At 44.6% G+C, this 10,802-nt stretch overlaps 1 protein-coding gene across 1 annotated transcript; it reads left to right on the forward strand.

Annotated features, from left to right (window-relative positions):
* Positions 1–1,123: 1,123 nt before the first annotated feature.
* On the forward strand, positions 1,124–6,445 carry phyh (phytanoyl-CoA 2-hydroxylase). The gene is made up of 9 exons (XM_084462878.1): positions 1,124–1,280; positions 1,784–1,839; positions 2,005–2,115; positions 2,736–2,904; positions 3,263–3,344; positions 4,481–4,662; positions 4,752–4,901; positions 5,104–5,238; positions 5,836–6,445. Exons 1-9 carry the CDS (start codon positions 1,152–1,154, stop codon positions 5,887–5,889), a joined length of 1,068 nt encoding a protein of 355 aa, XP_084319004.1. The 5' UTR covers positions 1,124–1,151; the 3' UTR covers positions 5,890–6,445.
* The last annotated feature ends 4,357 nt before the right edge of the window (positions 6,446–10,802 follow it).

Consider the following 10,802-nt stretch of genomic DNA (forward strand, 5'->3'; position numbering starts at 1 on the left):
AACCGCCGGATCTCTCAGCCAAACCAGAAGAGAAACAACATTTCTCAAAATCAGTCAATAAATCAATAAAACAAACATGTATGTTCTTTGTATTATCTTTGTTGTAAGATAAGATATTTAAGAAAAACATTATTGTCCATTAAATGTACATGTAATGGAAATGTGTCTTTGGCACTCTGGCAACAGTAGGCCTACAAAAACTGACAATAAAAAAATAAAGTCAATAAAAATAAAAAACATAAAATGAATCTATTATCTATACAGTGTTCTGTATTCTTGATCTTTGGGGGGGGGGGTATTGTATTATAGTAGGCTCTTGTTTAGAACAGCCACAGCAGAGGGCCCAAATGATTACTTGCATCCATTCTTCCTGTCTAGTGGGACCTTGAGTCTCCTGCCAGATGACAACAGCTGGAATGATGGGGTGGGTGGGGTCATTATAGATCTGGGTTGATTTCTTTTGTTATGGGCTGATTGGTTGACCTTTTGTAAACCTGTGTGGATGTAGCTGTAGACCTATCAGCCCATAGGCCTGTTGAATGAGTCAATTGAAGGCTATAGTATTTGTGCAGAATCTGCAGATTTAATTGTATATGTTATGAAGATAAAATAAAAAAGAGTTCTATCATAGTAGTGGGAATTCATGATAATTTATAATTTAGCAAAAGCAAGTGTCAATATGAAAAAGTGAGTGAATGAGGAGGATTGTGAGGAGGATTCCTCTGCCTACCTCTTCGCACAGCGCACTATCTGCGTGGACCAAGGAGAATGGACACAATTGTCCATTCGTGGACACAATTGTCTTTGGTGTCCACGAATATCAACGTTTCCCCCCCAGAGGTTCTCACCGCGGCGAGTGCTTCTGGGACCTTGGACTAGGCTACTCCTCCCTGCCCTTGACCGTAGCCTACGACAGCTTAGTTATAGCAGGCAGGGTAGGGACTGGACCAGAGCATAGCTACCATGGATGTATTGGGGGGATAGCTACGTGTAGTGTCTAGCCTACATAATAAGGGACTACTTTATGTTATATAGTAACATGCTGTTGCATGCGCAATGAGGCGCGGATTGATCTCTCTCTCTGCCTGTTCACCCTGACTCTCGACCATTAAACATCGTTAAGCTGAGTGCTCTTCTCAAGTGTTTGATTAATGTATAGTTGTGTAGTTAGGCCACATACACAACACTACGCTACTAGTTTCAACCTCCCCGACAACATGTCCCGGGCGGCAGACAGACTCCAAGTGGTCTTGAATCATCTTGATCGATCATCTTTTATTGTATCCTTTTCGGAGCTGGCGATCCTTCGATGCCGGTGGGTGCTGGATTCTCACCGACCATGACTGAGTGGGGGTCGGGACAGCTCCGCAAGACAGCCCGGGGATCTATACCATACTGGAGGCCTCAAACTCAAGTCCATATGGGGAGTTAAAATGTCATATTTCAACTTTTAGTGCTATCATACACTTCACACTCATTTTCAAGAATCAATATCGGTTTATATTAATGTAGGCTACAATATGATTAACACATATTTTATTCTATTTGGAATTTGATTGTTATAAAGCGCAGTTGTATACGACATACAGTAGGACAGTGCCAAGACACGACAGTGCAAAACAATACAGAAAATGAATGTGCAAATACAAAAGACAGTGCAACAAAATGCAGACTTTGACGAAATATAGGGTATATAGCACACGTAGCCTATCTTGTAGCCTGTTCAAATATGTCTGGCCTATTAGAACAAACTTATTGTATGACTTTAACCGAATCCGCAAAGCGAGCATCTTCCACCTCCGGACAAAACGTTTCTTATTATCACCCTCAAGCCCCGAGGTAAGATTTAAATAAAACATCATGTAAAATAGACTACCCATCTTATATCGCTGAATGTGGTAGAAAGGTCAACCTACTAGGTTATAGTACCGTTACCTTTGGCACAGATTTCACAACGCTGAGATCATTGGTCAGTGAATTGTTTTTTTGTTATTTTCGCTGCAGATACACACTTGACAATGACCTGCTGACCACAGAGCAGAGGGTCGCCTACGAGGAGGACGGCTTCGTCCTCATCCAGAACCTGGTGTCCGAGGAGGACATCGAGAGATTCAGGCAGGTTCACCCCAGCGAGCAGCAACCCAGTGGTCCAAGAACAGCCAGAACTTAAGGCACAGCGGCTCTACATGCACCCTGAACAGCCTACAGTCATAGTCTGCAACAAAAACTGCATAAATCACTCTCCTCAAATGGAAAATATGTCCGTCTTTTCAGCGTGAAGAAGGTGCAGTTATTACGGGAGAGCATTAGGGCCAACAGCGGAGAAATTCTGACTTTAATCTCAGAAGTTATTTCTGACTTTTTTCTCAGAAATTCTGACTTTAAAGTCAGAAGCTTAAAAAAAACCCTCCGCTGTTGGCATCGACCAACTTTACTGTCACACACTGTCACACACAGTTTTATGGTTGTAATAGCGGTCACCCATGCAATATGAAAACCTATAAATACAGTAATTGTATTCAGAAATATTTTATTGTAATTACGTTTGTGTTACGTTTTTGGCTCTTTGGCTTCATACATACAACCATTACTGTGCTACCAGCCTGTATGAACCACTAGAGGCAGATGTAATTACAGTTATAAATAAGAGTGTCTCACAGGCAGGTGTGTGTGTGTGTGTGTGTGTGTGTGTGTGTGTGTGTGTGTGTGTGTGTGTGTGTGTGCGTGCGATGCAGGAGGGAGTTTGAGAGGATATGCAGGCGTGAGGTTCAGGTCCCAGGCTTGGTGGTGATGAGGGATGTGTCGATCACCAAGTCTGAGTTTGTCGCTGACCAGAAGGCCGTGTCCAAAGTCCAGGACTTCCACAGTGACCCTGAGCTGTTCCACTACTGCACCCTGCCTCAGGTACACACACGCACACGCACGCACACACACACACACACACACACACACACACACACACACACACACACACACACACACATACACACTCACACACACACACACATACACACACACACACACGCACACACACACACACACACATACACACTCACACACACACACACACACACACATACACACATACACACACACACACACACATAGCCTACACACACATACACACACATACACACACACACACACACACACACACACACACACACACTAGCACAGTACACATTCACGTACATGTACACATACATCCTAGTTATTACACACCACAGGCCTACATAAACTAAACCCAGTGTTTCTCTCTCAGATCCTGAAGTATGTGGAGTGTTTCACCGGTCCCAACATCATGGCCATGCACACCATGCTGATCAACAAGCCCCCAGATACAGGTACACTGACCCCTAGCCTTTGACCTCTGACTTTCAGAGACACTGACCCATCTCTCGAGTCGCCGGACCTATCGCCAAACTTTGTTTTAGGGCGGTTACATAGTCGACGTAAACTACATAAGCGCGAGCTTCGCAAGGCCACGCAAGATCTCGTTGCGTCCTTGCGTGTGTCATGCCGAAATTTGTCACTTGACGCAAGCAATAGTGCAATTCCTTGCGTTTCCACAAAACAAAACACAGAATGCAAGCTCTGGAGTCATGTTCATGGAGCTTGCGTTCACAACGTAGCTTGCGTTGTTTACGTGGACTATGAATCAGGCCTTAGGGCGACACCAGCGCTGGAGAAAGGTCTGGCTGCAACACATTATCATTCTGGGAGAGCAGGATTTTTTTTTTTTTTTAACCAATCACAATCTTTTTGGGTGGCGCTAAGCTTGTTATTTTTTTCAGTGGTGCCCTTGCAAAATAGTGTCTGATTAATGACAGTCTTATCCCAAACCTCCCCTCAAAAATGACAGCCTTATCCCAAAAACCTACATCCTGCGAGTCAGACTAACCTGACCCTATTCTGAGTTCTCAGAGGCTCTCGTCTGGGAACAAACTAGGATATTCGTGGACACCAATGAGAATCCGATCGGATTTTCCACCGGATGCTGATTGGCCACGCGGTTAGTGGGCTGTGCGGAGAGGCTGATTCGGTCTCTGATTGGCCACTGACCACAGATTTCCACTTTTTGAGTTTTGCTAACGAGTCCTGCGCTCTAACGAGCTGTCTGGCACACAAGGTGCGATTTACTTGGACTTTCTTCCGCGTTAACTCTCACTTCACTGAGGTCTTTATTACACAAACGCCAAAGTGTATGATCTTAATTGTATTATTGTTGTAAATAGCTTATGTTTTGTTGATGTTTGTGTTCGCTTGTGAGCTCGTCGGCGTTGGAAATGAGGGAAACCTCAATTGCCCTACGAGTTTAAATAAAGGTTTGAAATGAAATGAAAGAACGTATCTAACCCCTAAAACTACAGCCCTCTTTTTCTCCCCCAAGTATCGATCGATGTGTGTACAGTAAGTACAGTAATACACACCTAACCCACTTTAGACGACCGTATCACAGCGTTCGTTTTCGCGCGCTCAGGTAACAAGACGTCTCGCCACCCGATGCACCAGGACCTGCACTACTTCCCCTTCCGGCCGGCCGACCGCGTGGTCTGCTCCTGGACCGCCATGGAGCGCGTGACCCGTCAGAACGGCTGTCTGGTGGTGCTGCCCGGAACGCACACCGGCGCCCTCAGAGAGCACGACTACCCAGAGTGGGAGGTGAGAGGCACTCACACACACACACACACACACACACACACACACACACACACACTGCGAGGTCGTGACATCATCTGTCTTTTCCTCAGGGCGGGGTCAACAAGATGTACCATGGTATCCGTGACTACGACCCCCAGCACGCCAGGTTGCACCTGGAGATGGAGAAAGGCGACACGGTGTTCTTCCACCCTCTCCTGATCCACGGCTCTGGAATGAACCAGACCAGCGGCTTCCGGAAGGTACCCCAACCACCCCCCCCTCCCACCCCCGTCTGGACCCACCTCACTGGGGTCGAGAGCTGAGAGCCCACCCCCTCTAGGAACTTTGAGTTATTGATCATGCTGTGTGTGTGTGTGTGTGTGTGTGTGTGTGTGTGTGTGTGTGTGAGTGTGTGTGTGTGTGTGTGTGAGTGCGTGTGTGTGTGTGTGTGTGTGTGTTCAGGCCATCTCTTGCCACTATGCCAGCGCTGACTGCTACTACATTGACGTGAAGGGAACCACACAGGAGAATATTGAACAGGAAGTGAAAGATATTGCAGACAGGAAGTACGGTCTGGGTGACAGCTTGACCTTCCAGGTACAACACACAACACACACAACACACACACACACACAACTGAACCATAGAGATATACCATAGGAAACTATATCATGAGTGTGTGTGTGTGTGTGTGTGTTCTGTGCGTGTGTTTGTGTGTGTGTGTGTGTGTGTGTGTGTGCGTATGTATGTGCACATGTGTGTGTGTTCTGTGTGTGTGTGTGTGTATGTGTGTGTGAGCATGTGTGTGTGTGTGTTCTGTGTGTGTGTGCATGTGTGCGTGTGTGTGTGCATACGTGTGTGTGTTTGTTCTGTGTGTGTGTTCTGTGTGTGTGTGTGTGTGTTCTGTGTGTGTGTGTGTTCTGTGTGTGTGTGTGTGTTCTGTGTGTGTGTTTGTGTGTGTGTGTGTGTGTGTGTGTGTGCGTATGTATGTGCACACATGTGTGTGTTCTGTGTGTGTGTGTGTGTGTGTGTGTGTGTGTGTATGTGTGTGTGAGCATGTGTGCATGTGTGCGTGCATATGTGTGTGTGTTTGTTCTGTGTGTGTGTTGTGTGTGTGTGTGTGTGTTCTGTGTGTGTGTGTGTGTGTGTGTGTCCTATGATCTAACCCTGGCTGTGATTGTCTCCTTGCTGTAGGACACGTGGGCATTCAGGGGTCGTCTGGTACAGGGAGACAGGATATCCCTGTGAGAGAGCCCGCCCACCATGGACTGACAGGCACTCACAACCAATCACCTGCAACCTCTGCAGACAGACAGATATCTCTAGCCAATAACATGCTGCTCAGCCATGGGAGTGCTGTGTTGATTGGCTGTGTAGTTTAAGCTATTAGGGCTGCTCGATTATGGCAAAAATCATAATCACGATTATTTTGATTGATATTGAGATCACGATTATTTAACACGATTATTCTTTTTTTTTTAAGCAAAAGTTTTAACATTTTCTTAACATATCAAATTATACATTGACTTTGGTAACAGTTAATTTATTGAATGTTGACTGGCTTTTCTTTTTAACAATGTTCTTTGGATTAGATACATTTCTCCCATGGGAGACAAATTGTGAACCTTGACCTTGATAAATAAATGAAATTGCCAAAACTGATAAATAAAGAAGCTTCAAAGCCCCGCCACCACCACAGAAGAAGACTACCTCGGAAAAATAATTTCACTATGACAAAACGCGTCTTGTTCGAGAGGAGCATGCGTGCGCCTCGCTTGACAACTCGTCTCGCTCTGAACTAAAGTGTTTGTTTTGGGGCTTTGGGGGGTGGGGGAGGGGTCAAACACTGTATAGCTCTGCAGTGTAGTGTGCGCTTGATTTGTGCTATATCGTTTTATGGCGATTATTTTGTTTTAATGATCGTTGACAGCCCAGATCTTAATCTAGATTAAAATCCGATTAAGCAGCCCTAACACCTATACTAGCTATCAGTCTAGCCTGGTAGCAGGCTTGTACAGCCTCCACACAACACAATAGATCATGGGTGGGTTTATTTTATCATGGCTTTGTGACTGTGTCAATAAACACTTGAAAACCATGTGTAATATTTTGTATGTGAATCGGCACAGGTCCATGTCGTTAACCAATTCCATAGTTTTGATTTTTCTATGATCAAAGGGAATTAAAAACCAGACGAAACCAGGAATTACACCAACGGGGCCCGTTAAGAGAGCCGGCCTGCTACTCCACAGGCTGCCTCCTTGTACTGCCTCCACATAACACAATGCATCATGGGTAGAATGGGCGGAGGGAGTGAGACACAATAGAATGGGCGGAGGGGGTGATGGTCCAACAAATCGAAGTTACTCTTTCTTAGTAGAGAGCTTGAAACTTCTCCAAGTTCTTGGAACCAGCTCCTTTAAAAAAAAAGAAAAAAAGTCACACTTCCAGAATATGGTCTTTTTAGAAGTACAGTATGGTAAATAACTTCTGTGTCTCAATCTGTGATTGTTTGTGAAATTATGTATTTTATGATATTTCTTAATTGATTATTCGTTTGCTATATTATATTATGTTGTTATGGAAATAGCATCCCGGCCCATGAACCCTTTTAACCCTGAAAATAAAGTGACAACATTTCGAATATTATTTGGATTTTCCCTATAATACTAGAAAGCGCAGTTTCTCAGCTTTCAGCAAGTGTTGGAGTGAGGAATTTTTTTTATTTGTTAGATTTAAAAAAAAAAATATTATTAAATATTTGTTAGATATTTTTAATATGTTGTGGTCGTATTAAAAGGGTTAATTGATTATTCTTGTATTGAGAATAAAGATACAGATTAATGACTCATCTGTTCATCTGAATAAGGATACAGATTAATGACTCATCTGTTCATCTGAATAAAGATTCAGATTAATGACTCATCTGTTCATCTGAATAAAGATACAGATTAATGACTCATCTGTTCATCTGAATAAAGATTCAGATTAATGACTCATCTGTTCATCTGAATAAAGATTCAGATTAATGACTCATCAAAGCGTCAAGAACACAATTCAATAATAACATGAAAAAAAAAAAAGATTAAGTATATTGTTAATTACTGTAAGTTAACTAACAACTAACAGCTCTCTTTCTACTAAGTAATATTTCTAGTAAAAATGTGGCCAAATAAAAGGAAAAATAATAAATAATAATAATAAATAAAAGAGCAAGTTGTGCTACTGGCTGTCCCTAAGGTTGTGGCAACTTGTTACGTATTTTGCGGCTATAATAGAACAATCCTTCTTCTCTTCTAAAAGGTACTGGACTCTTTTTTGTTCTGTTAGGGATTCAAATTCGGGGCATTTTCGTCTAATTTCAAGTAAGAAACTTTCTCTAATGTCAGAGTATTTTTCACAGTGAAGGAGGAAGTGTAGCTCTGTCTCTCCTCTGGAGCATCGCTGGGAGAATCTGTCCTCTTTAGGAAGCCAGGTCTGCCTGTGTCCACCCTCAGGTCTGCCTGTGTCCTCTTTAGGAAGCCAGGTCTGTGTGTCCACCCCTCAGTGGCAGGTTGAGCTCGATGAGCCGGTACATAGTCAATGATTTCCTCCATTTTTGATCAGAAACAGTGGTCAGATAGTCTCTCTCTCTCACACACACACACATACATACTCCCAGTCTCTCTCTCACACACACACACACACACACACACACACACACATACATACTCCCGTTCTCTCTCTCTCACACATACATACTCCCACTCCCTCTCTCTCACACACACACACACACACACACACACACACACACACATACATATATACTCCCGTTCTCTCTCTCACACATACACACTCCTGCTCTCTCTCTCTCACACACACACACACATACATACTCCCGCTCTCTCTCTCTCTCTCACACATACACACTCCTGCTCTCTCTTTCTCACACACACACACACACACACATACATACTCCCGTTCTCTCTCTCACACACACATACACACTCCTGCTCTCTCTGTCTCACACACACACATACATACTCCCGTTCTCTCTCTCTCTCACACACACACACACACACATACATACTCCCGTTCTCTCTCTCTCTCACACATACACACTCCTGCTCTCTCTCACACACACGCATACATACTCCCGTTCTCTCTCTCTCTCACACATACACACTCCTGCTCTCTCTCTCTCACACACACGCATACATACTCCCGTTCTCTATCTCTCTCACACATACACACTCCCGCTCTCTCTCTCTCACACACACACACATACACACTCCCGCTCTCTCTCTCTCTCACACACACACACACACAGCTGACCCTGCGCCTGACAGCAGGTCTGCATTCTCTCACGTCAGAACGCCCAGCCAAGCTTGATATCCCGTTTCCCAGTCTCTCCTCAGTAAAGCCCCGATCCCCCGACACGGCCCAGAAACACCCCACCTGCTCTCTCTGGTTTCTCTTTTATTACCCACAATGCACAGGGCTCTGCTATGTTAGTTTAGGCCTCATCTGAAGTCACTGGGGTGCAGTCTTGAACACATCTCCGTTCACATGCTAAATCAACTTGAACTTGGCTATTGAGGCCGACACCTGAAGGTTTTCTGGAGGGTGATGGACCTTCTGTGAGGTTCTGGTTCTGGTTCTACCTCCCAGCTCAGTTGAACGTCTACCAGCTATGCGGGGAATACCGGGCCGCCTGTCTCACAGATCACCATTCAGATGATGATGATGAAGTTTCAGGTATAATATATACAAATCTTGTGCAGTATTTACACATTTACAAAAGAGATTTCAATCTCAACAGGATTTCCCCTGGTTAAATAAAGGTTTAAATAAAATAAATGACATATTTTTCCTCTGCGGTTATATTGTGTTGAATGGTGACGGGCCTGGTGTATTACATGGTAGCTAATGGAATGAGCTGTGTTGATGGGGGCGGTTATATTGTGTTGAAGGGTGGCGGGCCTGGTGTATTACATGGTAGCTAATGGAATGAGCTGTGTTGATGGGGGCGGTTATATTGTGTTGAAGGGTGCCAGGCTTGGTGTATTACATGGTAGCTAATGGAATGAGCTGTGTTGATGGGGCGGTTATATTGTGTTGAAGGGTGCCAGGCTTGGTGTATTACATGGTAGCTAATGGAATGAGCTGTGTTGATGGGGGCGGTTATATTGTTTTGAAGGGTGCCAGGCCTGGTGTATTACATGGTAGCTAATGGAATGAGCTGTGTTGATGGGGGCGGTTATATTGTGTTGAAGGGTGCCTGGCTTGGTGTATTACATGGTAGCTAATGGAATGAGCTGTGTTGATGGGGGCGGTTATATTGTGTTGAAGGGTCCCTGGCTTGGTGTATTACATGGTAGCTAATGGAATGAGCTGTGTTGATGGGGGCGGTTATATTGTGTTGAAGGGTGCCGGGCTTGGTGTATTACATGGTAGCTAATGGAATGAGCTGTGTTGATGGGGGCGGTTATATTGTGTTGAAGGGTGCCTGGCTTGGTGTATTACATGGTAGCTAATGGAATGAGCTGCTCAGGGGGCAGAGCAGAGAACTGAAGTCATTCATACCAGTGGAGATAAGGGGTTCTGCATGTGCCCAGGTGATACACCTGCCACACACACACACACACACACACACACAAGTATACATGTATGCACACACACACACACAAGCATACATGCACACACACACACACACAAGCATGCATGTACAGTATGCATGCACACACATGCATTTTGAAATCGGAGAAAGATACATGCATACACATACAATCCACACACAAGCATGCATGCATTCTGAATGCAGGTACGCACATACACACACACACACACACACACACACACACACACACACACACACACACACTATCAGAGGAGCATTGACCCATTGTTAATCTAGTCCAATGAGACTGTGTAATTCCTGGACATTGGACAGTGATGAGAGACGTGTCCTTACCTGCCAACCGGCCAGACAATGCTTCTCTCTCTGTCCACCTTCAGAGCTGGGCCAGTCTCTCTCTCTCACACACTCACACACACACACACACACACACACACACACACACACACACACACACACACACACACACACACACTCTCTCTCACTCTCTCACTCTCTCTCTCTCACTCTCTCACACAAACACACTCTCTCTCACTCTCCCTCT

This window comes from Borostomias antarcticus (genome assembly GCF_949987555.1).
Source record: "Borostomias antarcticus genome assembly, contig: scaffold_951, whole genome shotgun sequence".
NCBI classification, from domain to species: Eukaryota; Metazoa; Chordata; class Actinopteri; order Stomiiformes; family Stomiidae; genus Borostomias; species Borostomias antarcticus.

Coding starts and splice junctions, on each gene's coding strand:
- phyh (XM_084462878.1), top strand. CDS start 1,152: ATGTATAGTTGTGTAGTTAGGCCACATACACAACACTACGCTACTAGT. Junction 2,905..3,262: donor ACTACTGCACCCTGCCTCAG/GTACACACACGC, acceptor TTTCTCTCTCAG/ATCCTGAAGTATGTGGAGTG. Junction 4,902..5,103: donor AGACCAGCGGCTTCCGGAAG/GTACCCCAACCA, acceptor GTGTGTGTTCAG/GCCATCTCTTGCCACTATGC.